At 40.9% G+C, this 19,466-nt stretch overlaps 1 protein-coding gene across 1 annotated transcript in view; it reads right to left on the bottom strand.

Moving 5' to 3' along the window:
* Positions 1-14,361: 14,361 nt before the first annotated feature.
* Positions 14,362-19,466, bottom strand: part of CCDC6 (coiled-coil domain containing 6) — a 135,647-nt gene continuing 130,542 nt past the window's right edge. The window contains exons 8-9 of the mRNA XM_006895586.1: positions 17,687-17,811; positions 14,362-14,728 (exon numbers count right to left, since the gene is read on the bottom strand). Coding sequence (XP_006895648.1) covers positions 14,534-14,728; positions 17,687-17,811 — 320 coding nt within the window. The 3' untranslated portion in view covers positions 14,362-14,533. The remainder of the gene's footprint in view (positions 14,729-17,686; positions 17,812-19,466) is intronic.

Here is a 19,466-nt window from a genome sequence, read left to right on the forward strand (position 1 = left end):
GGAAAAAAATGTGAGCTGAGAAGAGGAGACCTCAATATCAGAAGAGAGAAGAGCTGGGAGAGGAGTGCATCTTCTGGATCCCGATTCTTGTGCTGAGAAAACTCCTAGAACAGACGACACAGTAAGAAAATCTTTCATGATAAGGAAGTGTGCTGTCCCCTTAAAAGTTGAATCTATGAGCTGCTCCATAAAAGAAAGATGGGCAATCTCCTCTATGTGATTTACTGCCTCTGAAAACCCCCTGGAGGGTCAGCTATAATATAGCTGGTTGGTTCTGACTCAAGTGCACTCAGTAATAACAAGCTTCTTAAAACATGAGAGAGTAAATGTCTATTTGTTAAGGTCATCCATTAATGGAATCTATGTTATAGCTGCATTCCCAAAACATAATGATAGCATCCTCACAGATCAACCTAAATATTAAAACCACATAGAGCCCAAGGAAAAGGAAAGTCTTAGCACCTCAATCCTGCTAGCCACAGAAACGTATAGATGAGAAAATACAAAGGGAATAAAAGAGAACATTATCTTAGGTTAAATTTTCTAGAATGCCAATCACTCCAATCCTGTAGCCCAGAATCAGACCAGTAAACTAAAAAACTTAAACTCAGTTTAAAGCACTTTCTTCTCATCGCATCCCTCACCTTGGAGAGTAGTGCATTGCAGCTTTAGAACTGTTTTCCTCAAGGATTCCTTCTTCTTTCTCCTCCTTAAAATATGTTTTTGCCTTTTTCTTCTATCTTCTGCAAGTTTTATTATGAAAACATGTAACATACAAAAAAAATACAGAGTAGTGTAATATCCTCTCAAGATATCCATTATCTAGTTTAGGCAATTGACCTACTTACTCCTCATTTTTTCCCTCTGTGTCCACACCTACTACCCCCGTTCTCACAACTGAATTCTTTTAAAGCATCCTGTCATTTATTAACATTGTTTTTAGGTGTCTAGTCAAGTACAACTCATAGAATCCCCAAGAACAACAAACCTGGACCCTGTCCTATCTGGTATAATCCTTACCATCTCTGACTTACTTGAGCCCATTGCTGCAGTCATTGTGTCATACATCTCATTGAAGGTCTTCCTCTCTTCCATTGATCTTCCATCTTTCTAAGCATAATGTTCTTTCCCAAAGAATAGCCTCTTTTAATAATATGCCTAAAATATGTGAGACAAAGTTTTGTCATCCTTGTCTCTGAAGGGCACTCTGGCTGCAGTTTCTCCAAGATATATCTGTTTGTTAGTTTAGCAGTCTATGGGGTATTCCGTATTCTCCTCCAACGCACCGCAACTCAAAGCCATAAATTCTTCTGTTGTCCTTATTTATCATCTAGCTTTCGGGTGCTTAGCAGGTCATTGAAAGGACCATGGCATGAATTAGGGACATCTTGGTCTTTAAACGGACATAATTGCTCTTCAGGACTTTGGAAAGGTCTCTCTGACAACAGATTTTTCCAATGCAATATGTCTTCTGATCTCCTGATTGCTGGCATCAAGGGTGTTGATTGTGGGTCCAAGTAAGATGAAAATGTTCACTACTTCAATCATTCTCCATTTATTAGGATGCTGTCTACTGATGCAGTGGTGAAGAGTTTTGTCTTCTTGATGTTGAGATCAATCCATACTTAATCCTTGATCTTCAGCAGGAAGCATTCCTCATCATTTTGAATGAGCTAAGTTGTGTTATCTACATAACGCAGATTGTTGAGTTTTCCTCCAATCCTGATGCCACACTCCTCTTCATAGAGTCTAGTTTGTTGAATTATTTACTCAGCAGACAAATTGAATAGGCATGGAAAATTTTCTTTTTTACCTATTATATCATTGTTTATGAATTTTATTTAGAAAAATAGAACATTCTTATAAATATTTAACTAAAACAATAAATAAGTAAAAAATAATTGATTAATAAAAAATAATTTTTACTCTACAGACAAGAAACTTGTTTCTTGTATTCGTTGTCTTGTCAATTCTGATTCCTGGAAACTTTATCTTCTCCACAGGGTTTCAAATTTGCAACCTTCAGAAGCAGGTTAACAAGCTTGTTTTCTGAGGAGCCTCTGGGTGAGTCTGAAGCACCTACCTTTTGACTAATAATCAATTAATTAACCATCTATGTTACCTATGACCTCTGAATGTGTCTTATATACCAAATAAAAAGTAGGAAAATGATAATAAGCAAATCTTAGAGTGATTTAAGAAACTGTATAAAAAGTCTTGTGTCAGGCAAGAGTTAGTACAACTGAAACCCGCATCTTCTGCTTGAAGTTTCCCTCCATACACTGTTCTCTCTGGGGCAACTCTATCACCATCCTAAGGACTTTGTTCTGCTGAGTAAACTTTTGGATTCTTGATAGAAAGAAAAACTCTTTCAGGTAGAAAATCTGCCAGAAACCGTGGAGAAGTGTCTCTTGGTAAAACCCTGCCTGACGTATCCCACCTCTACTTCTAAGTCAAAAGGCACATTTGCATTGGGTGAATCTGCTGTCAAACATCTCTTTAAAGTGCTAACAATGTAGGACATCACTTTAAAGACTAAAGTATAACTGACCCAATCCATAATATTTTCAGTTGATTCGTGGGCATCTGAAAGTTGGACATTGCAGAAACAAGGCTGAATAAGATCAGATGCTTTTGTTGTTTTTAAAGAACTGATGCCTTTGAATTGTGATATTGATGAAGAGCATTGAGTATACCACGGAATGCCAAAAGAACAAACAAATCTGTCTTGAAGAAGTAAATATAAGCAGAGTGCTCCTTGGGGGCAAGGATAATGAAACTTTGTCTCACATACTTTGGGTTTCTTGTGAGGAGGTGGGGGTGGATGTGGGGAGAGTGACATCATTGTGGGGAAATTCAAGAGGTTCAGTGAGAGAGAAAGATCCTCAGTGACTGGTGCAGTGTCACCACAATGGGCTGGAGCATGGCAGAGATTTTGAGAATGGCACATGATAAGGCAGGTTTCAATCTGTTATTCATAGGGTCTTGTTAATCAGAGTCACTCAATGGCACCTAACAAGAACAGCAATTCTAGACCTGTGGGCATATTATCTTTGTATGCTGGACCCAAGCTGAATGTTGCATTTGAGATAGCAAGGTTTGGGGGCATACTTAGATGGTATTGCAGTTAAGAGAACCCAGAAACACTATTTAATCTTGTCTCAGATCTTGACCAGTTTCCACCATGAGGCTCACAAGAAAGACAGTGATTTTCCACAGTCCGGTAGGTGTCTGTGTACTACATTCTTAGTATTGGCTGGTCTTGTGCCAGGAACTAGCGGTTTATTCCTAGCTCCAAGTTGATTCTCACTTTCCTATTCCTTCTCATTTTCCACATTTTCTTCCTTCACTATTAATGATAGCTTTTAAAGGGTCACAGGTCACAAACTCAAAAGCCTACAAGATTCACATGCAATAACTGGTGGGCAGTGTGGTTCTGAAGAAGGTATAGGACTATGGTTCTCAAGAAAGGCAGGCATTCTACTACCAAGAGCAGCTACTGCCCAGCCCATGCAGTGTGCAGTCAGACTGTGCAGTGCAAGGACAGGGCCCTGCCTTGAGTATATTTTTCCAAAGAAATTAGGAACCTGCCATTTTTAAAATGTCTCCCTAACTTTAAGTGAAAAAAATATTTTAAACTGTCATGAACACCTCACATCAAACCAAGATTGGAGGGAGACATCAGCTCCAGAGCTGCCTGTAGCAGACTTGGAGCAGCCAGGACCCATCACCGCACTTGACTCACCAGCCAGCTTCCTTCCCCAAGCTGGGGCCATCACTCTTAACCTTGCTCCTCGGGACTTTTTCAGAAGTCATTTAAGAATAATCCAGAAAATGCCAATGTAGGGGGTCGTTCTCTCTGGGGGCCTCTCCAACCAATGAGTGAAGGGAGTTGGTGAAGCAACATTCTAGTGTCGCTGCCCACAAACACAGGGACAGCTGTGTACAATGTTCTAAAGTATCTCTCTGGAAGACTCCAGCAGAATTAAATGGCAATTGTCGTTAATGCTAACTAACTCATTAAGCACACCCTTCCTTGGTCTCTTTCCTTACTTTTTTATTTTACTTCTTGGAGAAATCCTCACAAATGAGATTTCTTTCTTTCTTTTTTTTTTGTTTTTTATGTTATTACTATTATTCTGCATCCAAGTTCTTAGAGTTCACTTCTAGAAAAACCGAGTTACCTGATGAATTGATGCTGCTATTCTCAGTATTTCAGACGTATTTTCTTTGTATGAAACACTGTTCACACGTAAATCCCACTTGTTATTCAAGAATCTGCTGAAATGTCTCTTCCTGTGCTATGGGATTCCACTCTGCTGTCTCCCCAGTCACGGCACATCTGCATTTGTATATCATTTGTCAACAGCAGTCAGGTAAATTCTAAAGGGGAAGGGACTGCAGCTTTCCTCATCCCCACCAGTACCTACCAAAATGAATGACTAGCCTGTCCAGCTTTCTCCTGGGAACAAACGGTGGCTTTGAACCATTAACATTTCTGTTAGTAGCATGCTACGTTCCATAAGGTTTTTCCTTTATTGTTTATTCAGTGGGTTCTCAAGGTACGCCATGTTTATTAATATCTCCTCTTTGGGAAACTAGTCATTCTAAAAGTGGCAACAAGCCATCAGGAGACGCAGTGCATTGAGTTTCTCTTCTATATGGTTTTTCTGTTCCTGGGTTTGCAATTCTCTCAAAATGATTGGTCAGTCCAAGTCTTAAGGAACTGGTCTGGTCATTACCTACATAAGTAGCGAACAAGACTTGATCTGTTTACTAGCCCCATGAGTAATTAGGATTGAAATTTGGGTGGTTCACTTACAGAATTGGTGGATCTGCAGTTCTTCTGGGAGGGTCAAACTTTAAAATTGACAGGGATACATCCTATATTGGTTGCCAAACTCACAGGTATTTTTGGGATCTGCACGACCATCAAGAGCCCACAGCAGGGCACAAGTGTATCCTTTGGATCTGGGTCTCTAACTGAGAACCTCCTAGATCCCAAATAAATGGTAGACTACAGGTCAAGGGCTGTAACACCCGTTAGATTTAGTGAGCTTGTTTGCTCCTGAAGAATTAAAGTTGTGATGGACTGGTCCACCATGGAGAGAGCTGAGCACCTCTGGTTAAGAGTTCATGAGGAGAGAAAGGTGCCCTGAAAATGGAAAGCAGCTGTAATCCAGGCCCAGGCAGCTGGCCTCCAAGCAGGACAGATAATGCATCTGCTGTAACACTTTCCAGAGCCGGGCACAGTCCTAAGTTTGCCCTGCACCGTGGCTGGTCCTCACCCCTGCAGTGCAGATGATACAGCATGGGCTCTATGCAGCGTGCTAGCAGCCAGAGGCAGCAGTGACCTAAACCAGGATGTGTCCACTGAGTGACCTAACTAAGGACAAGGGTAACTTGTGGGAAGGATCCTCCCTCTAAAGTGAGCTACACACAGAGGGATGGGACTGGTTCCTCCTGTGTAATGTTACTATTGTTTACCATTTGCTTTCTAGAAATAATGTCTTCCACTTTGTTAAGGTTATGTTTCATGTGTATGAATGCCTCTGTCACACTCAATGAGAGTAGCACCCAGGAGTGATTAGTGATGTCCCCACTTGCCACAGTCACAGTGTATTTAACAGACCAACTGACCAAAAGAAGGGTATCAGAAAAGGGTATCTTCAGCAGTACTTACTGCAGTATGCAATTAGGGACATAGGAGTGGCACCCACTTCCTAAACAACATGACTCTGGGAACTCTAAGAACTTTGATAAATGACGAGATATAGAAAAACTTCAGGCCTTTTGTTCACAGAGTTGCTATGGGTCATGCTTACTCAACGGGCAATCAACAACAACACAAATAAGACAGAACAGAAACCTTCAAGGGACAGGAAGTCAATGTTCTATGACAACGGGCACATCAGACACAAACCCCATCATTGACCACACCCTGACTTGTTCCTCTATTTCTAAAGAGAATGTGAAAAAGTGTGAGTCTGGATCAGACATTTGTGACCAAATCCAGCTGCATTTCCACAAGTATTTTTGTACTTAACTAGCCTATGTTTTTGGGGAGGGGAGGCATAATTGGGTGTAGAATTTTATAAAAAAACTATTTGTCTCAATGTTAAAAACACCTTGTTGATTCACAGCTTTTAAAAGGTATCAAAAAGGGGAGGTTGTGGACATGGTGGAATATGCACAAGCAGCTTAAAACTGTTGCTAAATATTCTGTTTAAATCCCCCTTTCTTCAAACACTACCCAGGATAAAAATTGCTATCCCCTTCCTCCAGGTTAAAGATTAGGAAACAGAAGCTGTTGGGTAAAACCATTGCTTGAATTTGGACATTCTGGGTAATTTTCTGGTCAACATTTTCTTCAAGCTACAAATAACTCAGCTGCCATTGCTAGATAAATATTTTTTTTTTATTTGGTCATTTTAATTCACCAAAAGACTAACCAAATAGAGAACTCATTGTAAAAACTAGTGAAGATGAATCCCACCAAAAGCAGATTGAGTTAGGGCCACTCACAGAAGTCGGCCTAGACTTAAACAGTTTGCATTCATGAAGTGACAAATGGATTCTTAAACTAAGTGATTTATGATTGGGTATTATGGTTATGACAAGCGTCCAGAATGACGGTTGCATAATGGAGTGTACTTGGAGGGAAGTGGGATTGTATGCCAGTGAAGGAATTTTTCTTTACTTTTCAAAGGGAAGAGCAAACTGGGGGGGAGGGGTGGGCAGGGAGAAAAATGCAACAATAAATGAATGGAAATCCAAAAATTTCTGTAAACATTCATTAAAATAAATTTTTAAAAGTTTTTAAAAAAACCTCCAAAACAAAAAACAGAATCCCTCTAAAGATTATGTGTTTTTACTATGGAAAGGGGGTTCTTAACTGCCAAGGGCTTAATAAAAAGCAGTTGAAAAATCCATATTGTTTCTAGTTGCCATCAACTCGATTGTGATTCGTGACAACATCATGTATTCAGAGGGGAATGGTACTGTTCGGGAACGGTAACTACTTCACGACTGTTCAAGACTGTGATCCTTCGGAAGAGCCGTTGGGTGCGTTCAAACCACTGACCTTTTGACTAATAGTGTAGCACTTTAACCCTTTGCACCCCCCCATGGATACACTGACAAACTATACACCAATTAAGCATGTTTATCATCCCAGGTATTCTTACCAGTTTATTCCTCTGAGCATGTTGAAGAGACTGGCTTTGTCTCATTCTGTGTGGAGAGAATTCTTAAAGGCTTCATGTAGGTCTTTTCATTCATTTGAACAGTTTGTTTTATTGCTAACCAAAAGGTTATCATCTCTGGAAATTCTAATCCACCGGTGACTCCAGTGGGGGAAGACGGGCAGGCGGTTTCCTCTTGACCTACAGCTTCAGAAACCCAATGGTGGACTGCTGAGTCAGAATCCACTTCAATGGCAGAGAGGTTACACCAAAAATGAACAACACTCGGCAGCTAACCAAAGCCTAGTGGTTTGGACCTACCTAGCAGATTAGCAGGTGGAGGGCCTCACATTCTATTCCCATAAACTGCAACCTAGAAAACGACGCGGGATAGTTCAAATCTGTCACATGAGGTCGCCATGATTTGAAAGTGGACTCAAAAGCAGAGAGAGTAGGTAGCTGGCTCCGTTAAAATATATTAATAAAACACACGGCTCTTAGTTGCTGCTGATACCAATTGGGGGCAAGTTTACCTGTAGAGAACTAACTGCTCCATTGTCTTCAGGACTGTGACCCATCAGAGGCAGACCCCCAGGACTGTCTCCCAAGATACCTCCAAGTAATCTAAGTCCCAGTTTTCCATACAGTGTAGAATGGGTGTAGAATGTTTTCCAGATAGTGCAGAATTCTACAGTGTAGAATGAGAAAACTATACAGATGAATTTATCATTTTAAGAGTAAATTCATTAATACATTAAATATAAAGCCCAAAGTCTGGGTAGATGTGTGTATGTATGTATATTTTGAGGCCACGTGTGGCATTCATGTCTTAAGTTTTCTCTTAATGTTTTTGTATATACAACACCACAATTCAGATTTTCTCTTTTTTCATTTTATTTTCTAGGGTTGTTGTTGTTGTTATGTGCCGTCGAGTCACCTGAGACTCATAGCGACCCTATGTACAACAGCCCTAAACTCTGCTCTGTCCTGTGCCAATCGCACTGTCTCTGACACTCCCATCCCAATTATCCCAGTCACTGAATCAATCCACCTCATAGAGGGCCTTCCTCTCCTGCGCCGTCCCTCCACCCTCCCAAGCATGATGTCCCTCTCCAAGGACCGGTCTCTCCTCACTACATGTCCGAAGTAAGTTAGACGGAGCCTCAGAATCCTTGCCTCCAAGGAGCCACCCGGTTTAACCCTCTCCAGGACAAATCTATTTGTTTTCCTAGCAGTCCATGGTATTCTCAGTACTCTTCTCCAGCACCACAGCTCAAAGGCATCAGTTCTCCTTCTATCCTCCTTGGTCATTGTCCAACTCTCTGATGCATAACAGGTGATTGCGAAGACCATGGCCTGTATCAGACGCACCTTAGGGTTAGGTTTCTAGGGTTAGGTTTACAAAACTGATTTACAAAATTCAAATTCTAACAAATTCTTTCCATTTCCCTTACCCTCCCCACCCCGCCCCCCCCCGCATCAAATTGTACAACCTGATGATTAATCCTCCCCTCCCCCTGCAGATCCACATCCCTCTGCTTCCAGCCTCTCCCACCCCTCTTGGATCCTTATACTCTACAATAATGGTTTTATACAGTATTTATCCTTGTGAGACCGAGTTAGTTCACTCAGCATAATGCTCTCCTGTCCCTCCCAAGTTAGGTAATAATTAACAAAATTATTTTTGTAATAATAAATGCATGCTCCTGCATGCTGCCTAGTATTCCATTGTGTGAATGTACCATAATTTCTTAATCCATTTGTTTGTGGTTGGACTTTTGGGCTGTTTCCGTGATCTTGTGGTAGTGAATGCTGTTATGAACATTGGTGTGCAAATCTCCATTTGTGCCTCAGTTCTCATAATCTCAGGGTATATTCTAAGTAGTGGAATAGCTGGGTCATATGGAATTTCTGTGTTCAGCTTTTTGAGGAAGCGCCAAACTGCCTTCCAGAATGGTTGTACCATTTTACAATCCCACCAACAATGTATAAGAAGAGTTCCTTGCAATTGTTGAGTACCATCAAGTCAAAACGAACCCATAGCTGACCCTCTAATGGATTTTCAGAAGCAGTTAATCAACAGGAGACTGCCCATCCTTCTCTCGTGGAGCAGCTGGTGGATTTGAACCACATACCTTCTGGACTGCAGCAGCAGCTGGTGACATCAGTTACATTCATGTTTGCAAACATCACCACATAGCCATTGCCTACATTTTCTATTATGCAAACAGAACTTCAAAGGCCGTTAAGTAATAACTTCTTATTTCACCTTGCCTAGCCCCTGGTAAGGACTACTAATCTATCAGAAATACTTCAGGTAAGTGAATTATTCATTAGTTGTCTTTCAGTGTCTGACTTATCTCAGCATGTTTTCTAGGTTTGTTCATACATCAACTTGATTTCTAATTGAATAAAACATCGTTTTATTGTACCCCATTTTGTTTATCCATTTTTTTTCCCCCCACTTTTTTCCTTCTGGTGGGCTAGTGAAAAATTGGGCTGTCAATCCAAAGGTAAGTAGTTTGAATCCACTAGCAGCTTTGAGGAAGATGGGCATTCACATTCTGTGTGATTTACATCCTCTGAAAACCTGCTGGAGGGTCAGCTATGAGTTCAATCTGACTCCACAAGAGTGAGTTGGTTGGCTGGGTTTGAGAATGTGAATGATGCTGCAGTGAATAATAATGTACAAGCCTGAGAGTCTCTATCGTTACCTCCGGAGTATATACTTATAAATGGAACTGCTCATCATATAATTATTTCTACTTTTCATGACTTGCCAAACTTTTCTCATAGCAGTGACATGTTTGTACTGCCATGAGCAATACACCAGAGTTTTCATTTCTCCACATCCTTGCAAACACTTATTTTCCTGATAATAGCCATTCTAGTGGGCATGGCGGGAGCTCTGGTGGCCCAGTGGTACGGGATGCAGAAGTTTGAATCCACAGGTGCTCGATAGTCTCTCCTCTCATGCAACTTACAATCTTTGAAAATCTAAGATCAGCTTTGAATCGGTTCCAACTCAGTGGCAACAAGTCTGAAGTGGGTATGAAGTGTACTAGTGTACCAGTTTGCTTTTAAAATATGAGGAAATCATGACAAATAAAAAGCATAATTGTCTTGAGTTTGTGCTCTAAAGCAAATGTCAGTGTTTAGATCCTAACTGTAGAAGAGACAGAAAAGGAAAACAGTGTTTATTTTGAAACTCAAAAATGAAAGAGAACTTAAGGCGTAAGAGTTAGGCTTTAAAAAATTATCTTTATTTAGGTTTCTGATTCAGCACATGTATCAAAGACTAATCAACATAAAGTAAATAAGACATTAATTGAAAGTCTTACATCTCTCTAAACTCTGACCAAGAATGTCGAGATTGCCACTATTACCAGAACTCCAACCTAGTCAAGTTGTAGGACAAGCTACCATGAACAACATACAATGTGCACGGATATGCAGAGGCCAGAGACATGCTAGCGCTTGGCTCGCTTTTCCTTGTTAATCATTCTGTTTTGGCAGTCCCATTTTTGCTTCATATGCTAAGTACCAAATACAGTCGAGAGCTGGCTCAGGTCAACCTGAACACACAGTCATCTGGAGGAGGAATGCGTTCTCGCACTGTTGTGCCTGCAACTTTGTTTTTGCCAGGATGAAGTTCAGATAGAGATGTACAATACAATCTAGAGGACAGCGCAGACTAAGAACTAAAGTTGAGCAGTAACTGAGTTAAGGCATGAATGCACACACACACGTGCACACACACAGCACCCACACTAGCACGGACATTATGTTCCTTCAGTTGCCTGACAAGAGGCTGGGCAGTTAACCACAATTGCTGAGCAATGGTGGACGATGTTCTCCAAAGCTTTATGCTAACAGCTGTGTATATTAAAATAAAAAAAAAGAAAGAGAAAAAAACCCTAAAACCCCTTATTCTGTTACAATGGCTCTTGAGCATGAAACTCACATAGCAGCGTCAACGGCTGGCTCTTTAATAATCTGGAAATAAAAGGTCATTTTACTAGGCGTTTCTTTGGTAGTCATTAACTACGAAGTTCTCAGTGTTTTACCTCTAAGACATGTACTAGACGCATGGGAAGGTATCTTCCGTACTGGTAAGATAAACATATCAAGCTCTCAAAGCACAAGTGACTATACTTTTTCTTGTCTTCCTGGACATCCTCCACAAGCGAGGTTTCGTGCAGAAGTTCATATCTACTACCAAAAGGAGACATGTTTTCTATTTTCCTACAATTGCGCGGTTAACCAAAACTCACACCGTCAGTTACTTCTGGTCAAATCAGCTAAAAGCCAATCACAAAAGGGGCAGCAGCACTTGGTGTTAAAGCCACATTCTGGTTGCACATTCAATCTACAGTTGCTGGTAAGACTCAGGAGCTCAGAATTTAAGACTCCTTTAATTAACAAAGGAGTAAGTGAAATGAAATGTCATCTTAAATACTTCCACCATCTGCCAAATTTCTAGATTCTGTCCAGACGGCCAGCATGCTTAATGAGAGAAAGCAGTTCAGAGCCCAGAGAGGTGCCAGGTATCAGGTAAATTAATTTGGTTTTGTACAAAAGGCATGGTAATCTGGCAACGGAGGACTTGTCCTATTCGCAGCACAGTGGTAGCCAAGGGTCTCTGTCAGTAAAACAGGTAAGTGGGGTTCCTGAAGCTACTGTTGCTCCCACCTGCCCTCGGGACGGCTACTGATCTTACAAAGGCCTTTTGGAAACCAGGCCAGGGCTAACTTGGGCGAGTGAACAACAAGTGTAACAGCTACCTGTGTTTGGCCCCCATGAGAAGTGCCCTGAGGTAAGTCAGCTTTTCACAGGTGAGGATCTCTTGCCTCTTCAGGGTCAGGTGCCCAATCTTATGGGTCTTGGTGGTGAAACATCTGCCAAGAATCTGTCCTAGCAATTATTGTCCAGATGTTACAGGCTCTACACAAGATCATAAAACACTTTTTGAGGGTAGGGAAACAATTCAACGAAACAAAAAGAGGAAACAACAAATTTAAAACAGTAGTGTTTTGGACAAGCAATTCTGAATGCCTGTAAGGGTGTGACAACTGGAGTTAAGGAGGAAAGGAGTCTATGTGTGAATGAAGTTTTCTTTTGAAGTAAAATGACCAATGGGGGCCAGCATGACCTTTTGAGAGAAGTCTGAATGTCAAACACCTGTCTCTAGGAGGCATTTATCAGGAACTGTTTGCGTACTCCAAGTGCTCTCTCATTCACCATATGGCAATGTTTTGACTTGTGCTTTCAGGAGGTAAGTAAATGGACAGGAAGCTGAGGGAAGATAGTTACATTATTGACTTCATGCTTGAGTAGAAGAGCTACCCAACAGCACTGAAATTTACAATCTTGTAAAAGAGTCTTGTAAACACATACTGTATTTCTCCTATAAGAAAAACTGAGAACGGTACCATGAAAGCAAAAAAACAAAAAAATCTGTTTGCCGGCTCTCAGAATTCCTTGGAATGACAATGTACCAGGAGGGTCAGGGGGCTGTTGGTGAAATCTCTGGGTTCAATACACCCTAGTCTGATTGTATTAAAAGCCTAAAGCCTCAATTAAATGTCAAACTCCTTCCCTGTATTTGAGAGCTGTACTATGATTATGCATATTACATACATTATAAATAAAATTGATATAGATGTACAACTTCTTCCAAACAACAGAGTGACAGTCTCAGTTTGGGGGTAGAAGCAGGAAGAAGTGTAAAGTCCTATTGTTACTTTTACTCTCAAGTTCTTAAAATGCTAGTCAAACACTATAATTCAACAAGACTCCCCCCACCTCATTCTGTAACTCTTAAATATGCATTTGAAGGCAGAAATGGAGGCTTCTCTACTGTACAATATTCAATATCTACAATGCCATGTCCTTATTTTCAGGAGTGTATTCAGTAAAGAGTTAGCTATTAGAGATGGTTGTCACAAAACACGGACTCTTAAAAATTAATGATAAATTAATTTTCAGTTCTCTGATTATACCCAACAGATTACACATTCTCATCATAAAATATACATTCTCTAATAAGTTACTTTCGTCCACAGCATCTAGAAATATGCACACATAGGTGGTAAAAATCACTTTACTACCCAAGTACAAAACAGTTAACTGCTGAAAAACAGAAAGGAAAAATGTTGCCAAGTGTTGAGAAAAGAGTGACTCAACGGTGTTCCACTTCAAAATGAAACCAAATGATTTATTTGTGCTAAATGAATGCAAATAACACCTTCAGAATATATGTCTCTGTACACTGCACTTGCTTTATACTGGGCAAAGGGCGCATTCATCAATGCTCATGTGCTACTTTCTTCTATAACTCTTACTTTTCCGCCAAGCAATAACAATTATTTTTGTGGCTCTTCTGCCAAGATATTCCTATAATGTTCCTTTCAGATAATATTTTCTAATAGTAATTTTTTGCACATTTAAAATAATTTGTTTGAACTCTTTGTTAGGGAACACGAGGAACGAAAGTGGAAAATACCTGTGTTTGTTACAATCACACTGCCTTCGGCGGCAGAAATCAAACAGCACATTCTAACCAGCCACCAAAACCACTGTGGAGAGACAACAGTTAGCAACTCATGTCGGAGGGGGCCCATTCAGGTCACATATCAACAAGAAAGGAAAAGGACCACATCGTTACATAGTAGCCATGGAATTCATTATTTGAGGCTGCCTGTTTTATCAGAGTTTCAACATGGATGTCAATACATAGGGGGAGGAACCTGTAAAAAGTGTATCAGTAGAAAGCTCTATTAAATAGTATATATGTCTTGGGCACTGGCTCATCTAACTTTCTGCTCTACACTGAAAGCTAGATTATTTTTTTTTCTTCAAAGGTGGGAACTGTAGTGCTGATTTACTGTATGTTTGGTAAAACACCATTACAATAGGGTGGCAATGGGGATGGTGGTGGCAATAACAGCTCAGAAATTTTCTGCAAATTCATGTGGGGGTGGAATATAAAAGATATCCTTTTTTATTTTACAAACCTAAAAGCCAGGAAAATGAAGCTCTGGGGCCAAGCGAGAATTGCACACTGCTGCTTGAATGACCGAATATCAAATAGCAAATGTTCCAGCCAGGGAATGGACGTACATGGAGATTCAAGTAAACACTGATGGGAAAGTCGTCTGGTTAGTGTCGTCGACCCACAACACTGGCTGCGTTTCTGACAAACATTTACAACACAATTAAGAGTGAAGCCTAGATAACCTCAGTGCAAATAAGTCAGATCCAAATATGCCAGGGAAGGAAGCCTTTGGCGTTGAGTAGACGGCTCCGTTTCACGAGTCCCAACTTGAACTTCAGACTAAGCACATGCATTAAGGCTGGGAGGAGGGGTGCACCGAATGTGGCGAAGGGGCGGGCTGCGAGGTGGCTGCCGAGGGGACCGCAGGCTGCATGGGTGGTGGAGGCGGAGGTGGAGGCGGCTGGACTGGGGTCTGTGTGTTGGGAGATGGAGGTGGCGTGGGCCGTTTAAACTTGTCAGGGCTGTTGCTTCTCCGTGGCGAAGGCCTCTGTGGAGGGGACAGGAACAGTAGGTTAGTCATTTCAAGAAGGCCTGACTCAGAGCTGAAAAGCTGACGAGACAAGAAACCAGAGGTTCCCTCATCCATCCTTACTCGTTTCTCAGTTAGTACTGAACACTTAGACAAGGTTGGGCTTGTTTAGCGAGGAAAAAGCTTTGCAAAAGCTCTGCACAGCTTGTCCTGACTAAACTGCTGGACTTGGGACTCACTTTAGGGCTGTGGCTATCTTGATGCATGCCTGCAACTTAATTTCAGCAAAAGGGTAAGACAGGGCAAATTCCAGGGATCAAAAATGTTAATGATAGACGACTGTACTTCCTTGGGGTGGTGGTGGGGAGAAAGACAATTTCATGTTACAGACATATGGTTCGACTGGACTGAAGCTGGAACTTATTTTAGATAATATACCAATTTTTTTTAAAAAAAACCCACACATACTCACGCACATGTGCAAGAGCGGTTAAAACCTGAGTGGAAATTCATACATTAGTAAAGTTCTAAGATACGGAAAGTTGTGAAATAATGTAGAAATAGAACATTTTACTGATTCTGTTCTTAGGACTTATGAAAGAATGTTGACCATTACAAATAATGCTGTCAAATGGCTTGGTTTTCTATCTGATTTTCCTTTATACTTTTATTTTCTGGAATTCCTTAAAAGAGGTCTTTTGCTATAGATTTGCCCAATATAATATTTCTCTACTGATGTTTCCATGGCCATTGGGGATAGATACAAGTAAAATAATTTCCTTGACATTGTCAATACATTGTGTCTTTATCATGATGCTGCGTACTGTTCCAGCTATGTGGATTTTTGTTTTAAGTTGAAGTATAATACGTACTGAGGGCTGTACTCTTTAATCTTCATCAGTACTTCAAGTCCTCTTTGCTTTCAGCAAGCAAGGTTATCTGCATATCACAGCTGGATGAGTCTCCTTCAATCCTGCTAACCTGTTCATCTTCACATAATCAAGTTTCTTGGATTATGTGCTCAGCATTCATATTGAATAAGCATGGTGGGAGGATACAGCCCTGACACACACCCTTCCTAAACCACACAATATCTTGTTTTAACAACTGCCTCTTGGTCTAAGGATACGTTCTGCATGAGCACAACGGAGCATTTTGGGACAGCCATTTTTTTAATGTTATTCATAATCTGCTATGATCCATACAGTAGACTGTCTTTGATGGTCAGTAAAACCCAAGGAAGTACTGCTTTTAGCCCAGAACCATCTAAGCAATGACATTCTTCTTTTCATGTACTCTTCTGAATCTAACTTGAATTTCTGGCAAAGTCTCTTTCTATATACAGCTGCAACCATTTAAAAATTATTATTAAAATTCGCTGATAATTTTCACATTTCAGGAATGAAATGGGAAGAACATGTTTGGTATTTCTTAAAACTCAAGAAAAAATTCAAACCTCAAGCTATAATATTGAAGGAGGTGGCCTAATGGTAAGGACCTTTATGGTCTGCCAACCCAAAGGCAGGCAGTTCAAATCCACCAGGTGCTCCGAGGGAGAAAGATGGGCAATCTCTTCTCAGGCAATTTATAGCCTCTGAAAGCGCACTGGACGGTCTGTTATAAGTCATTTATGGCTCCATGGCAGTGGCTTCCTTCCACCCTCCTTAGTTTGAGCAAACTATTTAATGTTTCAAAGAGGTATCAAAAGAAGACAGAAGGAATATAAAGTCAACAGTACCAAAAAGAATTCACCCATTTAAAAAAAAATTGCTTAATGTTCAATAATTTCAGGAGGTAGTATATAATCACAACCAATAATAACGAACGCAGAAGTCCAAGCAGCCTTGGAGACACTAACAATGAATAAGATTCCAGGAATTCCAATCAGAATGTTTCACCTGGAAGTAACGCGAGGAGCCCTCAACTCTTCTAGTCAACTGACTGCAAAGGATTCATCTTTTGGCCTTTCCTACCTCAGCACCCTGTTCTACGTAATACTTTGGTCTCATCAACCGTATTTTAGGTAATCGTGAGTTTTCATTTAAGAAAAATAATTCCTTCAGTCAGAAAATAATTAGTTTAACAAGAAACTAGCAACAGGAAACACAGAACATGCCCATGGAAAAACCAGTGTTGTCTTCACTTTGAAGGGCACCCACAGCCTCAAATGAGCAGAGTGGTCTGAGAGGGGCCACTGCAACACTGCTCAGCTCCTTCTGGCGCTTCACCTCACAGTCAACTTCTGGAATTCATTAATTGATATGGATTCAGCTGCAAATGAACATCAATCCATCGAGAATTCATCAGCTGTACTCTGTGCTTGTCAGCCATCTGATCAACCTACATGAGATCTGTCTAGGAGAACAGAAACTCTGTGAATGTCTTCAAGATTTTCCTATTGGCTGGCTATCATCCATTCTTTCCAGAGCAGCGGTAAGAAGGAAGGCAAGAGCCTTCAGTGTCCTGCACAGACACCATTAACCTAGGCCCCCATCTCCTCCTTCCCCTAACAGACACTTTGAAATATCTAGAGCCATTTACAACTGTTAGAACTTGGGAACTGCTACTGTACAAAATGGGGAGAGGTCACAGATAAGCTCAAGTTTGGACTCCTGGGAAGGATTAATATTTCACTTCCGGATTTAGTAAAAAATAGTAAAGCTTGAAGATGAAGAGTGAATGAGAGAGAACAAAGGCACATATTTGAGGTTATCAGTCCTGGTCTCTGGCGGACAGTGGGTAAGGAGGTTGTCCTGGCAACTCAAAATCAAGCAGTTTGAATCCACCGGCTGCTCCAAGAGAGAAATACATGTAATCTCCTTCTGTGTGATTAACAGCCTCTGAAAACCTGCTAGACGGTCAATTATAAATCAGTTCCAACTTGAAGGCAAATAACAACAATCCTAGTCTCCCAAGCAACACCAGTTGGTATCGTGATGTGATGAAAAGTGCTACCTCCACCCGACGGACACTTACTGTGATGCCATGGGAGGCTCCCATATGCTGCACGTGAAGGCCAGGAGAATTGTAGTAAGACATTCCGGCTCTAGTCAGTGATGTTGGCGGTGTGAAACCAACTGTGTGGCTTGCATATGACAGACCTGAAACAGAACAACAAACCATTATTTCGACTTCTCGACACTGAAGACATACATAAGGTACTGAATTATCTAGTGCCTTGAGGTGTTCAGGAAGTTTGAAAATGCAAAAGTCCTTTTTTATTCACAAAAAATGAAAACAGACAAGATGAGCAACCGGCTTATTAGTGGCCCTTTAATCAACAAAGAAGAAAAAAGTCAAGTCCTTCTAACACTGTGAGGCACGGAGAGACAGAAGAAAAATGGTTTGTGTTTTTTTTTTTAAAAAAAAAAAAAGAAGAGAGAGAAAATGAGATGCAAAAAGGAAGTTAGTTCCAGAATCCAACATTTACTCACAAAGCCCTCCCTAACGGCCTTCTTGGTTCATCCTCTGCGTTACCTATCATGATGTCTTTCCCCATTGGCTAGCCCCACCTGAGAACAGGCTTAAAGTGCATGAGACCAAATCTCACCATCCTCATTTCTAAGGAGGATTCTGGTTGTACTTCTTCAAAGAAAGATTTCTGTGTTCTCCTGGCAGCCCACACTAGAGTCAAACTAGTAAACACTGTTTACTAGGATCATAACTGAAGGGCATCCAGAGACCAAACCACTTACTGTGTGGGCACAGGTGCTGCTAAAAACTTCTTTAAAACACTGAAAAGTAAAGACAGTGCCTTGAGGACTCCAATATGCTGCACTCAAGCATGGTACTGTCACTCAATTCACAGGCATTTGGAAGCCGGGCAATGAATACCGAGGAAGAACTGATGTGCTGAATGATGGTGGCGGCGAACAATATCAAATGTAGTAGCAGGGACTACCAAAAAGCATTCAGGTAAGGACGACTCCCCATTTGGAATGGTGCTAACCAAGGATCTCCAGACTCCTTATTATCATCTTATCTTCAAAAAAGAAAATAAAAATCCTCTCTGGCTGTGTTCTACAATGCTCCCTAAATTATCTTCTAAGATGCTGTGGCTCAATGTTTCTCAGTAATGGGCATTAAAATCTGCATCGTAACTCAAACCAAATAAACCATAACTTCTAAGATCAAGGCCCCAGAGCAGCCAGAGTTGAAAACCAAGGCAAAGTTCCACCTCATTCTGGTTCAGACTTGTACATCTCTCTCCACACCTCACCCTTTACTACAGTGCTTGCTTATTACTTTTCTTAATGTCCAAGCCAACAGGCATCTCATTCGTCCTCTGTAGAAGCAGTAAGCCCAGACTCTAGACTGCCAATCACACTAGACCTTATTCTGCTACTCGGTTCTGAGTGAAGATGGGTTCAGCAGCTTCACTGTGGTTTAGACTCTTCAACAATAAAATGGACTAAGAGCAGCTCCCTCACTAGGTAACTGAAAGAACAAAACAGACTGATTTCACAAAGTTCTTAGAGAGTGCTGAGCACAAAGTAAGGGCTAAGTAAATTTTAACTCATTAACCTCACCATTTTCCCTAAAGCAGCCCATTCTCAACCATCCAGGTAGCTTTCCCCCCTCTTTTTTTGCTTGTGGGTTTGGTTTTTTTTCCTCTAAAAAAACCCCAACAACCCTCTCATACCTGTGTCAATTTATTCATCCCATTCCAACATTCTTGATGTATGGATTAAGTTAAACATCATTTCTAATTTTGGGGTTGTAATTCCTTGGATTTACTTTAAAAAAAATTACTGGT

Source organism: Elephantulus edwardii, unplaced genomic scaffold, assembly GCF_000299155.1.
Source record: "Elephantulus edwardii isolate Elephantulus edwardi_28Jun2011 unplaced genomic scaffold, EleEdw1.0 scaffold00170, whole genome shotgun sequence".
Lineage (NCBI taxonomy): Eukaryota > Metazoa > Chordata > Mammalia > Macroscelidea > Macroscelididae > Elephantulus > Elephantulus edwardii.